The 24977-nt window shown below is 45.4% G+C and overlaps 1 protein-coding gene across 2 annotated transcripts; it reads left to right on the forward strand.

Annotated features, from left to right (window-relative positions):
• Positions 1-59: 59 nt before the first annotated feature.
• Positions 60-24785, forward strand: LOC110489671 (cyclin-dependent kinase 8). 2 transcript variants are annotated; one of them, XM_036943843.1, is made up of 13 exons: positions 71-550; positions 8514-8589; positions 8678-8788; positions 9019-9159; positions 9835-9892; positions 10591-10722; positions 11107-11250; positions 14173-14242; positions 14910-14982; positions 15133-15230; positions 20867-20954; positions 22922-23074; positions 23200-24785. In XM_036943843.1, exons 1-13 carry the CDS (start codon positions 423-425, stop codon positions 23323-23325), a joined length of 1398 nt encoding a protein of 465 aa, XP_036799738.1. In that variant the 5' UTR covers positions 71-422; the 3' UTR covers positions 23326-24785. The 2 variants fall into 2 exon arrangements, with proteins under 2 accessions (XP_036799739.1, XP_036799738.1); XM_036943844.1 differs by lacking the exon at positions 11107-11250 and having other exon boundaries at positions 60-550.
• Positions 24786-24977: the final 192 nt, after the last annotated feature.

Genomic DNA, 24977 nt, shown 5'->3' on the forward strand with positions numbered 1-24977 from the left:
TACTATATATTTGTTTGTGTGCATTTTAGCCCCTTCACGTTACAAAGAGTTAAAGTCCACGTGGTGCTCTAAACACTTTTCTCCCGTCTCTTTCTGTACAGTCTACATAACGACATTTTACGACAAAGCCGTGCATGGAATTTCTGTTCTCCCCAGTGAGATACCGGTTGGAGAAACGCAGTAGCAAGAGAATACATAGAAGGGTTAGTAATCGTTCCCATACCTGTCCCCTCGTCCCGGATAAGAATCCGGCATCTTCTCTGGTACACATAAACCGAGCGGTTAGATGTGGAAACAGGGCTGAGGAGAGAGCGACGCGAGGGAAGGCAACTAAAAATTCTAACCCGGGTTGTGAAGTAAGTTGCCTCCTAAGCGGCGCTTTAAAAGGAAGCAAAAGATAATTGACCAAAACAACAGAGAAGATGGACTATGATTTCAAAGTGATGCTGACCGGGGAGAGAGAACGTGTAGAGGACCTGTTTGAATATGAGGGATGCAAAGTGGGGAGAGGCACCTACGGCCATGTATATAAAGCAAAGAGAAAAGATGGGTAAGTTTATATTGATATAGCCAGTAAGAAGGCCTTCAGGTCCGCCAGTCTCCAAATAAAATAACTCCGGTGTCTTCGTTAATTGCTCCTGTTTTCAAGGCCCAATCTCCGATTGCTATTTGCAGCAATAAACCTATTTGTAACTCGTAGTGTGATGAAAATCACTAGTAGATTGAAGAACCCACTGAATACACTCCAGAGACGTCATATCATCTGGAGAATGGGGGCTCGAGCTCCATGACACAATTTACTGTCTCGATTTGACCACTGTCATCAGTGGCCTATCCCCGTGCTAACGGTGCAGTGTGTATGCAAAATCCATCAGCTTAATTTGACATCGTTGAATGCAGTTCAATCAAGCAGTTTTTATAAGGGCGCCTTCGCTCACAGATTAAACATAACATAACCGGGGGTGTTGTAACAACTCACGTCGGGGTTTTGCAGACAGAAATTCTGAGGATGTATTTCGGTATCAGATTATGCTGTCATTTTTACATGATCAGATTTTTACATTTTTCGCAGCAATATCAACAACTGAGTGAAGTAGGCCAGCCTATCACTGACGCAGCCAAACAAGCCAGGGGCTATCCTACGTAGCAGGCGTAAAAGAAACGCCTGAAACGAGATCCCCAAAATACTGGATTTGACAAGAAAAACATCTGTCAGGGGTGGTTCTCTTCTGCACTGTTTAACCAATCCAGTACACGTGGAGGAAGAGTTAATATGGAGCGTTAAAGAGTCAAATATGTTATGGGAAAAAATAATGTTTAATGGAAAACCAGATGTTTTTTGCTTAGTTATAGTGAAACACGTCGATATGGTCTTCATTTTGACAGTTTGATGCAAAAGTGTTGTTTCAGTTGTAAATCTAATCTAAATCTTTTGGCCCTTAGCAGTTAAACTACCATTGAAATCGACTCAAAATGATGACTATATCTACATTTTTCACTATAACTAAGGAAAAAATCATATGGTTTTACATCATCTCAAGGGAGGGGTTAGTTATGAAATCCACGCCCTTCTCGATGTGCTGGGTTGTACCACCTCAAGGCTTCCTATAAAAGGAGGTGTCAGCGGCCATATTTGGCAATGGTCTTGGTAGGTGGAGTGTGCCAATATATTTAGCATTATGCTTCCTTGACTAGAAGTTACACAAAATTCAAAAGACGGTAAGGCACATTTCCACATATGACCAAATACAACGTTTTTACCTACTGTTTTATTCAGAGCGAAAAAAAACATGTAGGCAATGATAATTATGCTTTTATATTGGTGATCGATTGGTGGCACTGTCTACTATGACAGCTTGTTGAGTTGTAATCCCACATGGCAGATATTTATTTACAATATTCATCCTGTGGCCACACACTTGTAATTCTGAAAAGGGAAAGCATACATATGAGAAGGCTCACCCTGGTAGTAGTTGTAGGTTTTTATACAGTACCCAAGACCAATCTGTGAGTTAATTTGACCATTGGAAAAAGAGCTATTGCGTTACCTCTCGTTCTCCGTGGCCAAAGCGAGTAAGATATTTAAGCGTGTTAACCCTCGCAAGGCTGCCGGCCCATGCAATATCCTAAGCCGTGTCCTCAGAGCATGTGCAGACTGGAGTGTTTACGGACATTTTCAATCGCTCCCTATCCCAGTCTGTTGTTCCCACTTGCTTCAAGATGTCCACCATTGTTCCTGTGCCAAAGAAAGCGAAGGTAACTGAACTAAATGACTATCGCCGCCCCGTAGCACTCACCTCTGTCATCATGAAGTGATTTGAGAGGCTAGTTAAGGATCATATCACCTTTTAGCCAAAACCCTAGACCCAGTACAATTTGTATACCGCCCCATCAGGTCCACGGATGACTCATCGCACTGCACACTGCCCTATCCCATATGGACAAGTGGAATACCTATGTAAGACTGCTGTTAATCAACTATAGCTCAGCCTTCAACAATATAGTGCCCTCCAAGCTCATCACTAATCTCAGGGCCCTGGGGCTGCACCCCACCCTGTGCAACTGGGTCCTGGACTTCCTGATGGTCCACCTCCAGGTGGTGAAGGTAGGCAACAACACCTCCACTACGCTGATCCTCAAAAGGGTGCGTGCTAAGCCTTCTCCTGTACTCCCTGTTCACCAATGACTGTGTGGCTATGCATGTCTCCAACTCAATCATCAAGTTTGCAGATGACACAACAGTGGTAGGCTTGATTACCAACGACAAGAGCCCCGAGGGCCCTGGCGGAGTGGTGCCAGGAAAATAACCTCTCCCTCAACGTCAACAAAACGAAGGAGCGGATTGGGGACTTCTAGAGACAGCAGATACAGGACGTTCACATCCACAAGATCATAGTGGAAAGTGTGAAACGCTTCAAGTTCCTCAGTGTGCACATCACTGACAACCTGAAATGGTGGCAACAGCGCCAAAATTGGCTTTGGCTTGGCCCCTAAAACCCTCACAAACTTCCACAGATGCACCATTGAGAGGATCCTGTCAGGCTGTATCACCGCCTGGTACAGCAATTGCAACGTCTGTAACCACAGGGCTCTCCAGAGGGTGGTGCGGTCAGCCCAATTCATAACCGGGGGCACCCTGCCTGCCCTCCAGGACATCTACAGCACCCGGTGTCAAAGGATGGCCAACAAGATCATCAAGGACCTTAGCCACCCGAACCACTCTGTTCACTCTGCTACCACCTAGAAAACATAGACAGTACAGGTGCATCAAAGCTGAAAACGAGAGACTGAAAAACATCTTTCTCCGGGCCATCAGACTGTTAAATGGTCACCACTAGCCGGCTACCACCCAGTACTCTACCCTGCACCTTAGAGACTGCTGCCCTATGTACATAGTCTTTGAACACTGGTCAATATTTACATACTGTTTTACCCACTTCATATGTGTATATACTGTATTAGAGTCAAGGCTCATCCTATATAACTACTGCTGCACACACCTTTTCTTTTAATATACTGTCCATACTGTCTACACACCATCAAATACAGTGCATTTGGAAAGTATTCAGAACCCTTCCCTTTTTCCAAATGTTGCTACGTTACAGCCTTAAATTAAACATTTTCCTCATCAATCGACACCCAATGCCCCATAATGACAAAGCAAAAGCAGGTTTTTAGAAATGTTTGCCATTTTATTACAAAAAAAAACAGTTGAAGTCAGAAGTTTACATACACTACATTTTCAACCACTCCACAAATGTCTTGTTAACAAACTATAGTTTTGGCAAGTCGGTAAGGACATCTACTTTGTGCATGGCACAAGTCATTTTTCCAACAATTGTTTACAGTCAGTTTATTTCACTGTATCACAATTCCAGTGGGTCAGAAGTTTACATGCACTAAGTTGACTGTGCCTTTAAACAGCTTGGGAAATTCCAGAAAATTATGTCATGGCTTTAGAAGCTTCTGATAGGCTAATTGACATCATTTGAGTCAATTGGAGGTGTACCTGTGGATGTATTTCAAGGCCTACCTTCAAACTCAGTGCCTCTTTTCTTGACATCATGGGAAAGGAAAATGATGAGGATATTTTGAAGCAACATCTCAAGACATCAGTCAGGAAGTTAAAGCTTGGTCGCAAATGGGTCTTCCAAATGGACAATGACCCCATGCAAAGCGTGTATGACAAGGAGGCCTACAAACCTGACTCAGATCCACCAGCTCTGTCAGGAGGTATGGGCCAAAATACCCCCAACTTAATGTGGGAAGCTTGTGGAAGGCTACCTGAAACATTTGACAGAGAATTTTTACTAGGATTAAACATCAGGAATTATGAAAACTGAGTTTAAACTTCCGACTTGTTGTAAATTCAATTGATTGAACATGATTTTGAAAGCCACACATCTGCCTATACAAGGTCCCACAGTTGGCCTTGCATTTCAGAGCAAAAACCAACCCAAGGAATTGTCCGTAGAGCTCCGAGACAGGATTGTGTCGAGGCGCAGATCTGGGGAAGGGTGCCTAAACATGTCTGTAACATTGAAGGTCCCCAAGAACACAGTAGCTCCATCATTTTTAAATGGAGGAAGTTTGTAATCATCAAGACTCTAACTACAATTGTCCGCCTGGCCAAACTGTGCAATCGGGGAGAATGGTCTTGGTCAGGGAAGTGACCAAGAAACCCGATGGTCACTCTGACAGAGCTCTAGAGTCCCTCTGTGGAGATGGGAGAACCTTCCAGAAGGACAACCATCTCTGCAGCACTCCACCAATCAGGCCTTGATGGTAGTGACCAGACGGAAGCCATTCCTCAGTAAAAGGCACATGGCAGCCCGTTTTGGAGTTTGCCAAAAGGCACCTAAAGGACTCTCAGACCACGAGAAACAAGATACACTGGTCTGATGAAACCAAGATTGAACTCTTCGGCTTGAATGCAAGTGTCACATCTGGAGGAACCTGGCACCATCCTTGCGGTGAAGCATGGTTGTTCTTTAAAAGTAATTTCCTCACCATCTTAAATAAGCACGCCCCTTTCAAAAAATGTAGAACTAAGAACATATATAGCCCTTGGTTCACTCCAGACCTGACTGCCCTCGACCAGCACAAAAACATCCTGTGGCGTACTGCACTAGCATCGAATAGTCCCCACGATATGCAACTTTTCAGGGAAGTCAGGAACCAATACACACAGTCAGTTAGGAAAGCAAAGGCTAGCTTTTTCAAACAGAAATTTGCATCCTGTAGCCCTAACTCCAAAATGTTCTGGGACACTGTAAAGTCCATGGAGAAGAAGAGCACTTCCTCCCAGCTGTCCACTGCACTGAGTCTAGGAAACACTGTCACCACCGATAAATCCACGATAATCGAGTTTTTCAATAAGCATTTCTCTACGACTGGCCATGCTTTCCTCCTGGTTACCCCAACCCCGGCCAACAGCTCCACACCCCCCGCAGCTACTTGCCCAAGCCTCCCCAGCTTCTCCTTCACCCAAATCCAGATAGCAGATGTTCTGAAAGAGCTGCAAAACCTGGACCCGTACAAATCAGCTGGGTTAGACAATCTGGACCCTCTCTTTCTAAAATTATCCGCCGCCATTGTTGCAACCCCTATTACCAGTCTGTTCAACCTCTCTTTCGTATTGTCCGAGATTCCTAAAGATTGAAAAGCTGCCGCGGTCATCCCCCTCTTCAAAGGGGGTGACACTCTAGACCCAAACTGTTAAAGACCTATATCCTTCCTGCCCTGCCTTTCTAAAATAACAAACAAATCACTGACCATTTCGAATCCCACCGTACCTTCTCTACTGTGCAATCCGGTTTCTGAGCTGGTCACGGGTGCACCTCAGCCATGCCAAGGTCCTAAACGATATCATAACCGCCATCAATAAAAGACAGTACTGTGCAGCCATCTTCATCGACCTGGCCAAGGCTTTCGACTCTATCAATCACTGTATTCTTATCGGCAGACTCAACAGCCTGGTTCAACAACTACTTCTCAGAGTTTAGTGTGTCAAATTGGAGGGCCTGTTGTCCGGACCTCTGGGAGTCTCTATGGGGGTACCACAGGGTTCAATCCTCGGGCCGACTCTTTTCTCTGTATATATCAATGATGTGGCTCTTGCTGAGGGTGATTCCTTGATCCACCTCTACGCCGACAGCACCATTCTGTATACATCTGGCCCTTTGGACACTGTGTTAACAAACCTCCAAACAAGCTTCAATGCCGTACAACACTCCTTCCATGGCCTCCAACTGCTCTTAAACGCTAGTAAAACTAAATGCATGCACTTCAACCAATTGCTGCCTGCACCCGCCCGCATGACTAGCATCACTACTCTGGACGGTTCTGACTTAGAAAATGTGGACAACTACAAATACCTAGGTGTCTGGCTAGACTGTAAACTCTCCTTCCAGACTCATATTAAGCATCTCCAATCCAAAATTAAATCTAGAATTGGCTTCCTATTTTGCAACAAAGCCTCCTTCACTCACGCTGCCAAACATACCCTCGTAAAACTGACTATCCTACCGATCCTTGACTTCGGCGACGTTGGAGGCTATTTTGTAAATGACACTCTACTCAGCAAACTGGATGTAGTCTATCACAGTGCCATCCGTTTTGTCACCAAAGCCTCATATACCACCCACCACTGCGACCTGTATGCTCTCGTCGGCTGGCCCTCACTACATATTCGTTGCCAGACCCACTGGCTCCAGGTCATATATAAGTCTATGCTAGGTAAAGCTCCGCCTTATCTCAGCTCACTGGTCACCATAACAACACTCACCCATAGCACGCGCTCCAGCAGGTCATTCCCAAGGCCATTACCTCTTTTGGCCGCCTTTCCTTCTAGTTCTCTGCTGCCAATGACTGGAACGAATTGCAAAAATCGCGGAAGTTGGAGACTTATATCTCCCTCACTAACTTTAAGCATCTGAACAGCTTACTGATCGCTGCAGCTGTACATAGCCCATCTGCAAATAGCCCATCCAACTACCTACCTCATCCCCATATTGTTTTTATTTAATTTTTTGATATTTTGCACACCATTATTTCTACTTGCACATCATCATCATCTGCACATCTATCACTCCAGTGTTAATTTGTTAAATTGTAATTACTTTGCTACAATGGCCTATTTATTGCCTTACCTCCTTACGCCATTTGCACACACTGTATATAGATATTCTATTGTGTTATTGACTGTACTTTTGTTTATCCCATGTGTAACTCTGTGTTATTTTTTTGTTGCACTGCTTTGCTTTATCATGGCCAGGTCGCAGAGAGCTGGTTCTCAACTGGACTACCTGGTTAAATAAAGGTCAAATAAAAAAATATATTTAAAAAATGGTGGTGGCAGCATCATGCTGTGGGGATGTTTTTCAGCGGAAGGGACTGGGAGACTAGTCAGGATCGAGGGAAAGATGAACGGAGCAAAGTACAGAGAGATCCTTGATGAAAACCTGCTGAAGAGCGCTAAGGACCTCAGACTAGGGCAAAGGTTCACCTTCCAACGGGACAACAGCCCTAAGCGCACAGGAGTGGCTTCAGGACAAGTTTCTGAATGTCCTTGAGTGGTCCAGCCAGATCCCGGTCGAACATCTCTGGAGAGACCTGAAAATATCTGTGCAGTGACACTCCCCATTCAGCCTGACAGAGCTTGAGAGGATCTGCAGAGAAAGCTTATAGCGTCATACCCAAGAAGACTCGAGGCAGTAATCACTGCCAAAGGTGCTTCAACAATGTACTGAGTAAATAGTCTGAATACTTATGTAAATGTGATTTTTCAGTTTTTTTTATTTTTAATATATTTGAAAAAATGTCTAAAAACCTGTTTTGTTATTGAAGGGTACTGTGTGTAGATTGATGAGGGGGGGGACAATTTAATCAATGTTAGAATAAGACTGTAACGTAACAAAATGTGGAAAAGGTCAAGGGGCCTGAATACTTTCTGAATGTACTGTACATCATATACGGATTCTGACATTGTTTGTTCTGATATTTCTTAATTCCTTTCATTTAATTTGGTGGATTTGTGTGTATTGATTTGTATGACTGCAGTGTTGGAGCTAGAAACCTGATAACATCTGTAAAATATATGTACACGACCAATAACTATTTTACTTAAATCGGGAGGTAATTGAAGCATCTTTCCCTCTTCTCACGGCCAGGCAGGTAGCCTCGTGGTTAGAGAGCTAGGTCAGTAACCAAAAGGTTGCTGGATCGAATCCCTGAGCTTACAATGTAAAAATCTGTCATTCTGCCCCTGAGCAAGACCGTTAACCCACTGTTCCCCGGGTGCTGACGACGACGTGGATGTCGATTATGGCAGCCCCTGAGGGGTTGGGTTAAATGAGTAAGACACATTGAATGCATTCAGTTGTACAACTGACTAGGTATTCCCCTTTCCCACTCCTGTTCCACCAGCTGCCAGCCTCCATTATCTCTGTGTAGCAAGGTCACATGGGAACTGTGGTGAACTGGGGATGATGCTGTATCTTCTCTGTCTGCAGGAAGGATGATAAGGACTACGCCCTCAAGCAGATTGAAGGCACTGGCATCTCCATGTCTGCCTGCAGAGAGATTGCAGTAAGTGTGGTGTTTAGCTCGAGCAGGTTTAACCTGGGTCTGTGAGACATCTCATAATGTTTGTGTGAATGAATGTTTATTTTTCTAGCTACTGCGGGAGCTGAAGCATCCTAATGTGATCTCACTGCAGAAGGTGTTCCTGTCACACGCAGACCGTAAAGTCTGGTTGCTCTTCGACTATGCCGAGCATGACCTCTGGGTAATACACGTTTCACTATCCTATTTTCCCTAACTTTAACCCTAATTCTATTGTAAAACCTAAACCTCACCCCTAAGCCTAAAATAGTCTTTGTCCTTGTGGGGACCTGGAAAATGTCTCCACGAGGGAGAATTTCTTGTTTTACTTGTGGGGATTTACGATTCCCACAACGAAAGTAATATACACACACACAAACGCAAACACGCTAACAATGCCCCCTTTATCCACAGCACATCATAAAGTTCCACAGAGCGTCCAAGGCCAATAAGAAGCCCCTGCAGCTGCCCAGGGGGATGGTCAAGTCCCTGCTTTACCAGATCCTGGATGGCATCCATTACCTTCACGCCAACTGGGTCCTACACAGAGACCTGGTGAGAGACCGAAGTAGAAAGACCATCCATTTCCTGCACACCAACTGGGTCCTACACAGAGATCGAGGGAGGGAGGGAGGAAGGGGTCGAGGAGAGGAGAGATCAGAAGAGAGTCTTGTTCTGCTGCTCTCTTGGATGTTATGTTCACTGTTTTTCCACCAGAGGGCAGCATTGACACTTCCTGAACCATTCACATGTGACTCAGCCTTATGGTGCCAAATTCATCTTTAATTCCTTTCAGTTAATGTGTTATCACTGTGGGTATTAGGATAATGGAAGTAAAAATTTGGATTACATTGAAGGGGCAATCTGCAGTAGCTACATCAATTTTGGACTTTATAAATTAAATATGTATCCATTTATTCTTGAATAATTTAACTAATAAATGCCTCATGAGCTTAGTTCAAGTGTCGTACCCCATCAGAACCCAAAATATAAGCATGTTTTACTCCAATGTTTGTAAACAAAGTAAACGTACGCAAACACTGTATAGCTGCAAAACATGGTTAAATAAACATGTTGATTTCATGGATGGTCGTTCCTTGCATCCATAGCGCTGTCTATTAACTTGAGTTGTTACATTTCTCCGGCCCCATGTGAAACAGTGGCGGGCAAAAACACTGTTATTCTTTCAACTGCTGATTACTGCTTTAACTGTCATCTGTTTTTCCTCAGAAACCTGCCAACATCCTAGTAATGGGGGAGGGGCCAGAGAGGGGTCGAGTAAAGATCGGTACGACGAGATCTCATGGCGTGTTTTCAGGACCCTTTTCATAAGGTTTTGTCACTACATATAGGTTATAAGGCTTTATGTCACTACATATAGGTTATAAGGCTTTATGTCACTACATATAGGTTATAAGGCTTTATGTCACTACATATAGGTTATAAGGCTTTATGTCACTACATATAGGTTATGAGGCTTTATGTCACTACATATAGGTTATGAGGCTTTATGTCAGTACATATAGGTTATGAGGCTTTATGTCACTACATATAGGTTATAAGGCTTTATGTCACTACATATAGGTTATGAGGCTTTATGTCACTACATATAGGTTATAAGGCTTTATGTCACTACATATAGGCTATAAGGCTTTATGTCACTACATATAGGTTATAAGGCTTTATGTCACTACATATAGGCTATAAGGCTTTATGTCACTACATATAGGTTATAAGGCTTTATGTCACTACATATAGGTTATAAGGCTTTATGTCACTACATATAGGTTATAAGGCTTTATGTCACTACATATAGGTTATAAGGCTTTATGTCACTACATATAGGCTATAAGGCTTTATGTCACTACATATAGGTTATAAGGCTTTATGTCACTACATATAATGGATACAGTTAATTCACTTCTCATTACACATTATTTGAACATTATACTTCATTATTATTTATTGATTTGTGTTTCCCTACAGCGGACATGGGCTTTGCCCGCCTCTTTAACTCACCACTGAAGCCGTTAGCAGATCTGGACCCTGTGGTGGTCACCTTCTGGTACAGGGCACCAGAGCTACTGCTAGGTGCCAGGCACTACACCAAAGCCATCGGTGAGAACGGCCACGGGGTGGGTGGGTGGGTGGGTGTGGTGGTCACCTTCTGGTACAGGGCACCAGAGCTACTGCTAGGTGCCAGGCACTACACCAAGCCATCTGTGAGAACAGCCACGGGGAAGGGTGGGTGTGGTGTTTTTTTTTTTGCCCTGTGCACCAAGAGAGGAAGTTTTGAGCTATCCTTCCACCATCCTAGGACATATTCTGCTGTGTGTGTGTGTGTGTGTGTGTGTGTAAGCGTGTGTGTGTGTGTGTGTGTAAGCGTGTGTGTGTGTGTGTGTGTGTGTGTGTGTGCGTAAGCATGTTCAAGAGGGTGTCTCTGACTGGGCGTGTGCTCCAATCCCAGTGTGACATCTCTAATCTTGCATGTGCATCTGTCAGACATCTGGGCTATTGGCTGCATCTTTGCCGAGCTGTTGACATCTGAGCCCATCTTCCACTGTCGCCAAGAGGACATCAAGACCAGTAACCCCTACCACCATGACCAGCTGGACCGCATCTTCAACGTCATGGGCTTCCCCGCTGGTGAGAGAGCTGGGCTGGGCCTGGCGGCAGGTAGCCTAGCGGTTGGAGGGTTGCCAGTTCGAATCCAGAGTCTGACAAAAATATGTTGGGAAGTAAGCTGGCAACCAGGAGGATGCTGGTATCAAATCCTAGATATAGAGGGTTCCCCATGAGGGCTGGATATAGAGGGGGTTCCCCCACGAGGGCTAGATATAGGGGGTTCCCCCACGAGGGCTAGATATAGAGGGTTCCCCCACGAGGGATGGAAATAGAGGGGGTTCCCCCACGAGGGATGGAAATAGAGGGGGTTCCCCCACTAGGGATGGAAATAGAGGGGGTTCCCCCACTAGGGCTGGAAATAGAGGGGGTTCCCCCACGAGGGCTAGATATAGAGGAGGTTCCCCACGAGGGCTGGATATAGATGAGGTTCCCCACGAGGGCTGGATATAGATGGGGTTCCCCACGAGGGCTGGATATAGAGGGGGTTCCCCCACGAGGGATGGAAATAGAGGGGGTTCCCCCACGAGGGCTGGATATAGAGGAGGTTCCCCACGAGGGCTGGATATAGATGGGGTTCCCCACGAGGGCTGGATATAGAGGGGGTTCCCCCACGAGGGCTGGATATAGAGGGGGGGTTCCCCCACGAGGGCTGGATATAGAGGGGGTTCCCCCACGAGGGCTGGATATAGAGGGGGGGTTCCCCCACGAGGGCTGGATATAGAGGGGGGGTTCCCCCACGAGAGGGCTGGATATAGTGGTGGGGGGGGGTTACCCCACGAGGGCTTGATATAGTGGGGGGAGTTTCCCCTTCGCGGACTAGATATAGGGGGGGGTTCCCCCACAAGGACTAGATATAGTGGTGGGGGGGTTACCCCATGGGGGCTTGATATAGTGGGGGGAGTTTCCCCTTCGCGGACTAGATATAGGGGGGGTTCCCCCACAAGGACTAGATATAGGGGGGGGGGGGTTCCCCCACAAGGGCTGGATATGGGGGTGAGTTTCCCCCACGAGGGCTGGATATAGAGGAGGTTCCCCACGGGGGCTGGATATGGGGGGGGGGGTTACCCCACGAGGGCTGGATATAGAGGGGGTTCCCCCACGAGGGCTGGATATAGAGGAGGTTCCCCACGAGGGCTGGATATAGATGAGGTTCTCCACGAGGGCTGGATATAGATGGGGTTCCCCACGAGGGCTGGATATAGAGGGGGTTCCCCCACGAGGGATGGAAATAGAGGGGGTTCCCCCACGAGGGCTGGATATAGAGGAGGTTCCCCACGAGGGCTGGATATAGATGGGGTTCCCCACGAGGGCTGGATATAGAGGGGGTTCCCCACGAGGGCTGGATATAGATGGGGTTCCCCACGAGGGCTGGATATAGAGGGGGGGTTCCCCCACGAGAGGGCTGGATATAGTGGTGGGGGGGGGGTTACCCCACGAGGGCTTGATATAGTGGGGGGAGTTTCCCCTTCGCGGACTAGATATAGGGGGGGGGGGTTCCCCCACAAGGACTAGATATAGTGGTGGGGGGGTTACCCCATGGGGGCTTGATATAGTGGGGGGAGTTTCCCCTTCGCGGACTAGATATAGGGGGGGTTCCCCCACAAGGACTAGATATAGGGGGGGGGGGGTTCCCCCACAAGGGCTGGATATGGGGGTGAGTTTCCCCCACGAGGGCTGGATATAGAGGAGGTTCCCCACGAGGGCTGGATATGGGGGGGGGGGTTACCCCACGAGGGCTGGATATAGAGGGGGTTCCCCCACGAGGGCTGGATATAGAGGAGGTTCCCCACGAGGGCTGGATATAGATGAGGTTCTCCACGAGGGCTGGATATAGATGGGGTTCCCCACGAGGGCTGGATATAGAGGGGGTTCCCCCACGAGGGATGGAAATAGAGGGGGTTCCCCCACGAGGGCTGGATATAGAGGAGGTTCCCCATGAGGGCTGGATATAGATGGGGTTCCCCACGAGGGCTGGATATAGAGGGGGTTCCCCACGAGGGCTGGATATAGATGGGGTTCCCCACGAGGGCTGGATATAGAGGAGGTTCCCCCACGAGGGCTGGATATAGATGGGGTTCCCCACGAGGGCTGGATATAGAGGGAGTTCCCCCACGAGGGCTGGATATAGAGGGGGGGTTCCCCCACGAGGGCTGGATATAGAGGGGGTTCCCCCACGAGGGCTGGATATAGAGGGGGGGTTCCCCCACGAGGGCTGGATATAGAGGGGGGGTTCCCCCACGAGAGGGCTGGATATAGTGGTGGGGGGGGGGTTACCCCACGAGGGCTTGATATAGTGGGGGGAGTTTCCCCTTCGCGGACTAGATATAGGGGGGGGGGGGGGTTCCCCCACAAGGACTAGATATAGTGGTGGGGGGGTTACCCCATGGGGGCTTGATATAGTGGGGGGAGTTTCCCCTTCGCGGACTAGATATAGGGGGGGTTCCCCCACAAGGACTAGATATAGGGGGGGGGGGGGGGTTCCCCCACAAGGGCTGGATATGGGGGTGAGTTTCCCCCACGAGGGCTGGATATGGGGGTGAGTTTCCCCCACGAGGGCTGGATATGGGGGGGGGTTACCCCACGAGGGCTGGGTACAGTGAGGGGGGGGTTCCCCCACGAGGCCTGGATTTTGGGGGGGGGGGGGGGGGGGGGGGGGGTTACCCCACGAGGGCTGGATACTCCCATAACTCATCAGGACACGGCTATGTGCATTGAAATGGGCGCTTGTATGTGTGACATTTTTTACCTTGGTCAAACCTTGGAGAGCCCATGTGTAATCCAAAACCTGCCTGGATAACGGTGATATTAAGAGAATACTGAATGACGAGTGCAATTAAACCCTAACTAGGCACAGTTCTATTCTGTCCGGCTTGTATGAATCCAAAGCAATATGTGGGTTCTGTACAAACACTCACTGACATCGTCTGATGATGTAATCCTCAGAGAAGGACTGGGAAGACATCAAGAAGATGCCCGAGCACTCCACTCTGATGAAGGACTTCAGAAGGAACACGTGAGTACCTTTATCTCTACATGTGTGTCTGACTGCCTGCATGCTTCCTGCCAGCTCAGGACAAGATCAATTTTAGGATTTTAAGATTGGATATGTCTTCTACTCATCCACTGATATAACCTGTTCTTGTATCACAGGTGTACAAACTGAAATAACACCTTGTATCACGGGTGTACAAACTGAAATAACACCTTGTATCACGGGTGTACAAACTGAAATCACACCTTTTATCACAGGTGTACAAACTGAAATGACACCTTTTATCACAGGTGTACAAACTGAAATAACACCTTTTATCACGGGTGTACAAACTGAAATAACACCTTGTATCACGGGTGTACAAACTGAAATAACACCTTGTATCACGGGTGTACAAACTGAAATAACACCTTGTATCACGGGTGTACAAACTGAAATCACACCTTTTATCACAGGTGTACAAACTGAAATGACACCTTTTATCACAGGTGTACAAACTGAAATAACACCTTTTATCACGGGTGTACAAACTGAAATAACACCTTGTATCACGGGTGTACAAACTGAAATAACACCTTTTATCACAGGTGTACAAACTGAAATAACACCTTTTATCACAGGTGTACAAACTGAAATAACACCTTTTATCACGGGTGTACAAACTGAAATAACACTTTTTTTTTTACAGGTATACAAACTGCAGCCTAATAAAATACATGGAGAAACACAAAGTGAAACCAGACAGCAAAGCATTCCACTTGGTGAGTTAAAGTTCGTTTTTGCCTGGAGATTGTTGTTACATACTGTAGCATTGTTCAGGCTGACACAAAAGTATTTTCAGTTAAAAAAATTTAAAAAAATGAAAAGGAATCACTGTGTTTTACTCGTGATGTGTCTAACGTTGTGTTTAGCTCCAGAAGCTGCTGACCATGGACCCGATCCGCAGGATCACGTCTGAGCAGGCCATGCAGGACCCTTACTTCCTGGAGGAACCACTGCCCACCTCAGAGTGAGTCAGGACCCTAATAAAACATCAATGAGTCAGGACCCTAATAAAACATCAATGAGTCAGGACCCTTACTTCCTGGAGGAACCACTGCCCACCTCTGAGTGAGTCAGGACCCTAATAAAACATCAATGAGTCAGGACCCTAATAAAACATCAATGAGTCAGGACCCTTACTTCCTGGAGGAACCACTGCCCACCTCTGAGTGAGTCAGGACCCTAATAAAACATCAATGAGTCAGGACCCTAATAAAACATCAATGAGTCAGGACCCTTACTTCCTGGAGGAACCACTGCCCACCTCTGAGTGAGTCAGGACCCTAATAAAACATCAATGAGTCAGGACCCTAATAAAACATCTCTAACTTGTTTATTACTACATAACACATTTATAACAACAACAAAAAACACTTATTACTACAAGTATTACGACATAACACGTATTTATACACGTAATACTACATGTATTACCACATAACAGGTATTACTACATGTATTACCACATAACACGTATTACATTTGACATTTCTAGTCATTTAGCTGACACTTATCCAGAGCGACTGTCCATGTACGCAGGTACGAGATCCGAGTTAAAAGTACGCAGAAAGGAAAAAGACCTGTTATTTTATTTTTATTTTAATACTTGAAGAAGAAAAAAAGTATCCACTGAGTAAATCTAACAACCCGATTCTCGAGCTGCAACACACAGACATGAACGGAGTTTGTGTCAACGGACATGGAGATGAATACATCATTATTCAACGTAGCTTCCTCGTGTCTGTCCCTCCTGTTTGTTGTGATGCTGAGTTTGCGGACTGTCAGCTGTAAGTTAACACATGGACTCTGTGTGTTGTGGAAAGGTAAAGGCATTGGTTCAAGCTAACGTTAGCGAACATAAGATGGACATTCAGTGGGCTCTAATGTGCCAGCAGTTCACTCGCATTTGCTAGTGAAAGAAACTAAATGCAAGTACGAAAAATAACTGTTCGCATTTGTGCGAGTGTGAAAAACATTTAATTCTGCGTCCCATTAGTTGTTTTTTCCACGTAACATTACGAGGATAACGCAACCTGATAGACTAACAGTAATTATGATCCACGTCACAAAAAGCATGGAATTAAATGGAGTTGAGTTTAGAAGACTGCGCGATGAAGAATGAATGAGTGTCCTGTATTAGATTTAGAGGCAATACTTCTAAAATGCCTTTGCACTACATTTTAGATTTGATCAATTTCGAAAATCTGAAATGATACATGCGCAAAGAAATACAACAGACACCTTTACATAGGCTGAAACAGACTCTTCTAGCGAACAGCGTTCAGATTCTCTTTGCGGTAGCCTACTGAACAGCGTTCAGATTCCCTTTGCGGTAGCCTACTGAACAGCGTTCAGATTCCCTTTGCGGTAGCCTACTGAACAGCGTTCAGATTCCCTTTGCATTATCCTACTGAACAGCGTTCAGATTCCCTTTGCATTATCCTACTGAACAGCGTTCAGATTCCCTTTGCGGTAGCCTACTGAACAGCGTTCAGATTCCCTTTGCGGTAGCCTACTGAACAGCCTTCAGATTCCCTTTGCGGTAGCCTACTGAACAGCCTTCAGATTCCCTTTGCATTATCCTACTGAACAGCGTTCAGATTCCCTTTGCATTATCCTACTGAACAGCGTTCAGATTCCCTTTGCATTATCCTACTGAACAGCCTTCAGATTCCCTTTGCAGTAGCCTACTGAACAGCCTTCAGATTCCCTTTGCATTATCCTACTGAACAGCGTTCAGATTCCCTTTGCATTATCCTACTGAACAGCGTTGAGATTCTCTTTGCGGTAGCCTACTGAACAGCGTTCAGATTCCCTTTGCGGTAGCCTACTGAACAGCCTTCAGATTCCCATTGCATTATCCTACTGAACAGCGTTCAGATTCTCTTTGCATTATCCTACTGAACAGCGTTCAGATTCCCTTTGCATTATCCTACTGAACAGCGTTCAGATTCTCTTTGCGGTAGCCTACTGAACAGCGTTCAGATTCCCTTTGCATTATCCTACTGAACAGCGTTTAGATTCTCTTTGCGGTAGCCTACTGAACAGCCTTCAGATTCCCTTTGCGGTAGCCTACTGAACAGCGTTGAGATTCCCTTTGCGGTAGCCTGCTGAACAGCGTTCAGATTCTCTTTGCGGTAGCCTACTGAACAGCGTTCAGATTCCCTTTGCGGTAGCCTACTGAACAGCCTTCAGATTCTCTTTGCAGTAGCCTACTGAACAGCGTTGAGATTCTCTTTGCATTATCCTACTGAACAGCGTTGAGATTCTCTTTGCGGTAGCCTACTGAACAGCGTTCAGATTCTCTTTGCGGTAGCCTACTGAACAGCCTTCAGATTCTCTTTGCGGTAGCCTACTGAACAGCGTTCAGATTCCCTTTGCATTATCCTACTGAACAGCGTTCAGATTCCCTTTGCATTATCCTACTGAACAGCGTTCAGATTCCCTTTGCGGTAGCCTACTGAACAGCCTTCAGATTCTCTTTGCGGTAGCCTACTGAACAGCCTTCAGATTCCCTTTGCATTATCCTACTGAACAGCGTTCAGATTCCCTTTGCGGTAGCCTACTGAACAGCGTTCAGATTCCCTTTGCATTATCCTACTGAACAGCGTTCAGATTCCCTTTGCATTATCCTACTGAACAGCGTTCAGATTCCCTTTGCATTATCCTACTGAACAGCGTTCAGATTCCCTTTGCATTATCCTACTGAACAGCCTTCAGATTCCCTTTGCATTATCCTACTGAACAGCGTTCAGATTCCCTTTGCATTATCCTACTGAACAGCGTTCAGATTCCCTTTGCGGTAGCCTACTGAACAGCCTTCAGATTCCCTTTGCGGTAGCCTACTGAACAGCCTTCAGATTCTCTTTGCGGTAGCCTACTGAACAGCCTTCAGATTCCCTTTGCGGTAGCCTACTGAACAGCCTTCAGATTCCCTTTGCATTATCCTACTGAACAGCCTTCAGATTCCCTTTGCGGTAGCCTACTGAACAGCCTTCAGATTCCCTTTGCGGTAGCCTACTGAACAGCGTTCAGATTCTCTTTGCGTTAGCCTACTGAACAGCCTTCAGATTCCCTTTGCGGTAGCCTACTGAACAGCCTTCAGATTCCCTTTGCATTATCCTACTGAACAGCCTTCAGATTCCCTTTGCGGTAGCCTACTGAACAGCCTTCAGATTCCCTTTGCGGTAGCCTACTGAACAGCCTTCAGATTCCCTTTGCATTATCCTACTGAACAGCCTTCAGATTCCCTTTGCGGTAGCCTACTGAACAGCCTTCAGATTCCCTTTGCGGTAGCCTACTGAACAGCGTTCAGATTCTCTTTGCGGTAGCCTACTGAACAGCCTTCAGATTCCCTTTGCGGTAGCCTACTGAACAGCCTTCAGATTCCCTTTGCATTATCCTACTGAACAGCGTTCAGATTCCCTTTGCGGTAGCCTACTGAACAGCCTTCAGATTCCCTTTGCGGTAGCCTACTGAACAGCGTTCAGATTCTCTTTGCGGTAGCCTACTGAACAGCGTTCAGATTCCCTTTGCATTAGCCTACTGAACAGCGTTCAGATTCTCTTTGCGGTAGCCTACTGAACAGCGTTCAGATTCTCTTTGCGGTAGTCTACTGAACAGCGTTCAGATTCTCTTTGCGGTAGCCTACTGAACAGCCTTCAGATTCCCTTTGCGGTAGCCTACTTGAGCTTTGTGTAGCCAGTTTGCAGTCTGTGTCGATGTGATCATTTGTTTTTATGTTTTCAAAATGATTTTGCTTTTAATGTTTGATTAGGAACCGCGTCTAAAAAAACAATACTTGTGAGCTGGCCCTAGTGATTGGCCCTGTTTGAGAGTGCTAATTCTACAAAACATATATTTATATTATATGTTCTGTACTTATCAGTATGAATCTTTTATTTATGTTTTCTAAATACCTTTTCAGAGGTCTAAACTGAACCAGGTGTGATGCATAATGTTTATCTAAGCACATGAATCTCCAATTTGCCGTGCCCATCTGGTACTCTAAACAGTTGGACAGGGTTGGCAGGTCTGATCATGGCCTTATTTCTATTACAGCATGTTGGATGACTGTCATTCATATTCCATTCACCCAGTTCAATGTAACAGAGATAGGTTTAGGCTACTACATGATACTCCAATTTTCCCTGTACTCATCATGAGGTTGCTACAACCTAGCCTATTAATTAAAGTTTACAATGTCGGAGTAAACAGGTCGAGAGACACATTTGAGGTGACAGACAGTGGCATTCAATACCGCCTTGCACACTCATGCCTGCATCTAGCTGATATGGGGTGTAATCATTAGTCCATTGAAAACAAGAGTTTCTATTGGACAGGTATGTTTATCCCCGTTTTTGATCCGGTTGCTTCCGTTTAAGAAATGTTTTTCAACAGAATTGGCGGAATGAATACACCCCTGATCATGCATAAACTCTCACGCTGTATTCCTTCCCTTTGCTTGTGAACTTTAATGCACAACAAATCAGCTGTATGTGACCCGGCGAAAAAACCTTTCCAAGCCAAACCTCTACAAACAGCCTACATCGTTGTCACCATATTAGCTAAAGTAACATCTTAGTCAGCATAGCTAACAGAACTAACGTGTTAGTGTATAGTCAGTATGTAGTTACACCGGTGGGCCACGCAGTAGTAATACCAAAAGCTTACCTTGACTTGGAGTTCCAGTGTTGTGTTGGAAAGTCATAGCCAGCTAGCTAACATAGCATCCCTCTGTTGGAGCAGGTTGCTTCATTAGGCTAAATTAGCTAGCTGCATTTGCTAGCAAAGTAAGTGTCATTTCTTTTTACTTTCAATCTGTCTCAGGTCTCATTTTGGAAGAAATTGTGTTCAAAACTGTTCAACTATTGTCTTTCTCTCCGAGTCAATAACTCACCACATTTTATCCACTGCTGTGCTAGCTAGCAGTAGCTTATGCTTTCAGTACTAGATTTGTTTTCTGATCCTTTGATTGGGTGGACAACATGTCAGTTCATGCTGCAAGAGCTCTGATAGGCTGTAGGACGCCCTCCGGAAGTTGTCATAATTACTGTGTAAGTCTATGGAAGGGGGTGAGAACCATGATCCTCCTAGGTTTTATATTGAGGTCAATGTACCCAGAGGAGGACGGAAGCTAGCTGTCCTCCGGCTACACCATGGTGCTACCCTACAGAGTGCTGTTGAGGCTACTGTAGACCTTCTTTGCAAAATAGTGTGTTTTAATCAGTTATTTGGTGACGTGATTATATTTAGTATAGTTTTATCTGAAAAGGATAACTAAAATTTTTATGAAATTCACTGAGGAGGATGGTCCTCCTCTGAGGAGCCTCCACTGCTTTGAAAGAAGTAGGGTTTCAAACAATTTCTGGAAGATTGGCAGCTGCCATGACGTTAAGGGGAAGCTTGGTTCCACCATTGGGGTGCCAGGACAGAAAATAGCTTTTACTGGGCTGAGCGGGAGATGACCACCGGTAGGGGTGGGATGCCAGGAGACCAGAGGTGGCAGAACAGAGTAGCACATTTATTACTACATGTCTGGGGTTATGTGGGGGTATATCCTGTAAGATAAGTGATTGATAACTCTTTGTATTTCTCACTCAGTGTGTTTGCAGGCTGCCAGATCCCCTACCCAAAGAGGGAGTTCCTGACAGAGGAGGAGCCAGAGGACAAGGCAGAGAAAGTCAGAAATGTGAGTGCCTCATATATATATATATATATAGTACCAGTCAAAAGTTTAGACACACCTACTCATTCCAGGATTTAATTATTTATTTGACTATTTTCTACATTGTAGAATAACAGTGAAGACATCAAAACTATGAAATAATACATATGCAATCATGTAATATCCAAAAAAAATTATATTTTATATTCTTTGAAGTAGCCACCCTTTGCCTTGATGACAGCTTTGCACACTCTTGGCATTCTCTCAACCAGCTTCATGAGGTAGTCCCCTGGAATGCCTTTCAATTAACAGCTGTGCCTTGTTAAAAGAGAATTTGTGGAATTTCTTTCCTTAATGCGTTTGAGCCAATCAGTTGTGTTGTGAAGGTCAGTCAATCTGGAAAATGTCAAGAACTTTGAACGTTTCTTCAAGTGCAGCAAAAACCATCAAGCGCTATGATGAAACTGGCTCCCCTGAGCTACCGCCACAGGAAAGGAAGACCCAGAGGTACCTCTACTGCAGAGGATAAGTTCATTAGAGGTACCAGCCTCATAAAGTGAAGCCAAAATATATTATTCACAGAGTTCAAGTAACCGACACATCTCAACATCAACTGTTCAGAGGAGACTGCGTGAATCAGTCCTTCATGGTCGAGTTGCTGCAAAGAAGCCACTACTAAAGGACACCAATAAGAAGACTTGCTTGGGCCAAGAAACACGAGCAATAGACATTAGACCGGTGGAAATCTGTCCTTTGGTCTGATGAGTCCAAATTTGAGATTTTTGGTTTCAACCACCATGTCTTTGTGAGATGCAGAGTAGGTGAATGGATTATCTCTGCATGTGTGGTCCCCACTGTGAAGCATGGAGGAGGAGGTGTGATGGTGCTTTGCTGGTGACCCTGTCAGTGATTTATTTAGAGGCACACTTAACCAGCATGGCTACCACAGCATTGTGCAGTGATACGCCATCCTATCTGCTTTGGGCTTAGTGGGACTATCATTTGTTTTTCAACGGGACAATGGCCCAAAACACACCTCCAGGCTGTGTAAGTGCTATTTGACCAAGAAGGAGACTGATGGAGTGCTACATCAAATGACCTGGCCTCCACAATCACCCGACCTCAACCCAATTGAGATGGTTTGGGATGAGTTGGACCGCAGAGTGAAGGAAAAGCAGCCAACAAGTGCTCAGCATATGTGGGAACTCCTTCAAGACTGTTGGAAAAGCATTCCAGGTGAAGCTGGTTGAGAGTGCCAAGAGTGTGCAAAGCTGTCATTAAGGCAAAGGGTGGCTACTTTGAAGAATCTCAAATATGAAATATATTTTGATTTGTTTAGCACTTTTTTTGGTTAATACATGATTCCATATGTGTTATTTCGTAGTTTTGTCTTCACTATTATTCTACAATGTAGAAAAAATAAAAATAAAGAAAAACCCTTGAATGAGTAGGTTTATCCAAACGTTTAGTGTGTGTGTGTGTGTGTGTGTGTGTGTGTGTGTGTGTGTGTGTGTGTGTGTGTGTGTGTTTAGTCAAATGTAGATTAAAAGTTTTTAAAGGCCCAGTATATATTTTTTTTCTCTCCTGTGTTTTGTATCATTTCTACACAAACTTGTTATTAGCAGGTTTGTAATGGGATTTAGTTTCAGCTTTCCATGGTGACGTCACTGTGGTAAATTGGTTAATAGACCAATAACAGAGGGTTCCAAACCTCTCAGCCAATAACCGCTTGTTTTTCAGTTTTCCCCTCGCCACTCAGACCACTCCCAGACAGTCCTAGCAAAATACTTGGAAATCTAGGAAATGTATTACAGTTAGTTACTTAATTGTTACCCAGAAATGGTTTGATATTGATACAAAATTGATTATGATATAATATATAAAAATGTCTGCATTGGGTCTATTAAGCGAAACATTTGAGTGTATTTCCAGTGTGTGTTAGTGTATGGTTATCCGTTGATGGATGCTTGGGTGGGTGTTTCATTTTCCAGAAGAACCAGCAGCAGCAGGGGAACAACCACACCAATGGGGCGGGGCACACTGGTAACCCTGACAATAGCCATGCCCAGGGCCCGCCCCTAAAGAAGGTGCGAGTGATCCCGCCAGTCACTACCTCAAGTGGCCTCATGACCTCAGACTATCAGGTATAGTACACACACGCAATACCATACACAGCATGATTTAGCTCATTTCTGGGTTATCCCACCAAATTGTAAAAACCTAAATTGGAAATTAAGAGTCTGATAAATTACCTTTATTTATCTGTCAGCGCTCCAATCCACATGCTGCCTACCAGAACCCCGGACCAAGCACATCACTGCCCCAAAGCAGCATTGGATACTCCTCTACCTCCCAGCAGCCCCCGCAGTACTCACACCAGACCCACCGCTACTGACCCCTGACCTCTACCCACCCCTCGCCATGCCCGCTAGGGAGAATGTACTAAGGGAAGTGGGTGTGTCTATGGCAACAGCCCACCGGTCCACCCTCACTGCAGCAGTCCATTAGCCCAGTATGTTAATACAATATACTCATTCTAAAAGAACATGACATAACGCAACAACATCAGCCATGACAGAACATGACATAACGCAACAACATCAGCCATGACAGAACATGACATAACGCAACAACATCAGCCATGACAGAACATGACATAACGCAACAACATCAGCCATGACAGAACATGACATAACGCAACAACATCAGCCATGACAGAACATGACATAACGCAACAACATCAGCCATGACAGAACATGACAGAACATGACATAACGCAACATCAGCCATGACAGAACATGACATAACGTGACAACATCAGCCATGACAGAACATGACATAACGTGACAACATCAGCCATGACAGAACATGACATAACGCGACAACATCAGCCATGACAGAACATGACATAACGCAACAACATCAGCCATGACAGAACATGACATAACGCAACAACATCAGCCATGACAGAACATGACATAACGCGACAACATCAGCCATGACAGAACATGACTTCAATTCAACCATGACCAACACATGGAGACTAAACCAAGAGAAAGATGGAGAAGGAAGAACAGATGCTGTCAGTTTGTTGTTTCCCTCGTTCCTTCCCATGTGGTTCAAGTTATCGTTGCTGCAAGTTTGTGACCATTACAAAGTTAACCTTCAGAACTGGAACTGAACTACAGCCACAAGACCAACAAACAGAAGGTGGAACCGGGGCTCCCCTCTTCCCTTACCCTCCTTTCCTTCTCTCCTTACCCCTCCACCAATGCTCTACCCCTTTCCAGCCGGATTCCCCTCTTCCCTTACCCTCCTTTCCTTCTCTCCTTACCCCTCCACCAATGCTCTACCCCTTTCCAGCCGGATTCCCCTCTTCCTGTTGAAGCTTTGATGAGACTAAAGCTACCATGTGACTGTCTCTGTCCCTCTGTCTGTGTGTCTTCCCGTCTCTCTGTCTTTGTGTCTGTCCGCCCTTCCATGGGCATCTTCGTTGGGGACCGAATTGAGCTGCTGACAGGAGCATTCTGGGAGTTTGTGGGGCCCCGCCCACAGCTCTGGTTGAGGGCTTTATTGAGAAAAAACAAACAAAAACAACAAAGGAATAAAAAAAAAAAAGATTTTAGTAGTTTAGAATTTAATCTGTTTTGTTTTCACACAAAAAAAAAAGTGGCGAAGTAGTTTCTGTTGTGCTGAGAGAGAGCTGCCGTTTTTATCGCTGTGGGCAAAGCCTTATCTTCCAGATGACAAACCAACACATTGTGTAGAGGATGGCATATGGAACATGCATTTTTACTGTATTGAAATATTTTACATGACGCAAGTATCCTGACAAATAAAGTGGTAATGTTGACATTGGGGTCTCTCTCTGTCTTGCTGTCTCTTTGTGTGTGTCTGTCTGTCTCTGTCTGTCTGTCTGTCCCTCTCTCTCCCTCTCTGTCTCTCTGTGAGTGCTTTTTTCCAGGTTATGTTCTCTTCCAGGAATAGAAGAGTGTCTTCAATAATGGAACAATCCCAGTTCGTCCTCCTTTTTATTTATTTCATTTT

Source organism: Oncorhynchus mykiss, chromosome 15, assembly GCF_013265735.2.
Source record: "Oncorhynchus mykiss isolate Arlee chromosome 15, USDA_OmykA_1.1, whole genome shotgun sequence".
In the NCBI taxonomy this organism is placed as follows: Eukaryota; Metazoa; Chordata; class Actinopteri; order Salmoniformes; family Salmonidae; genus Oncorhynchus; species Oncorhynchus mykiss.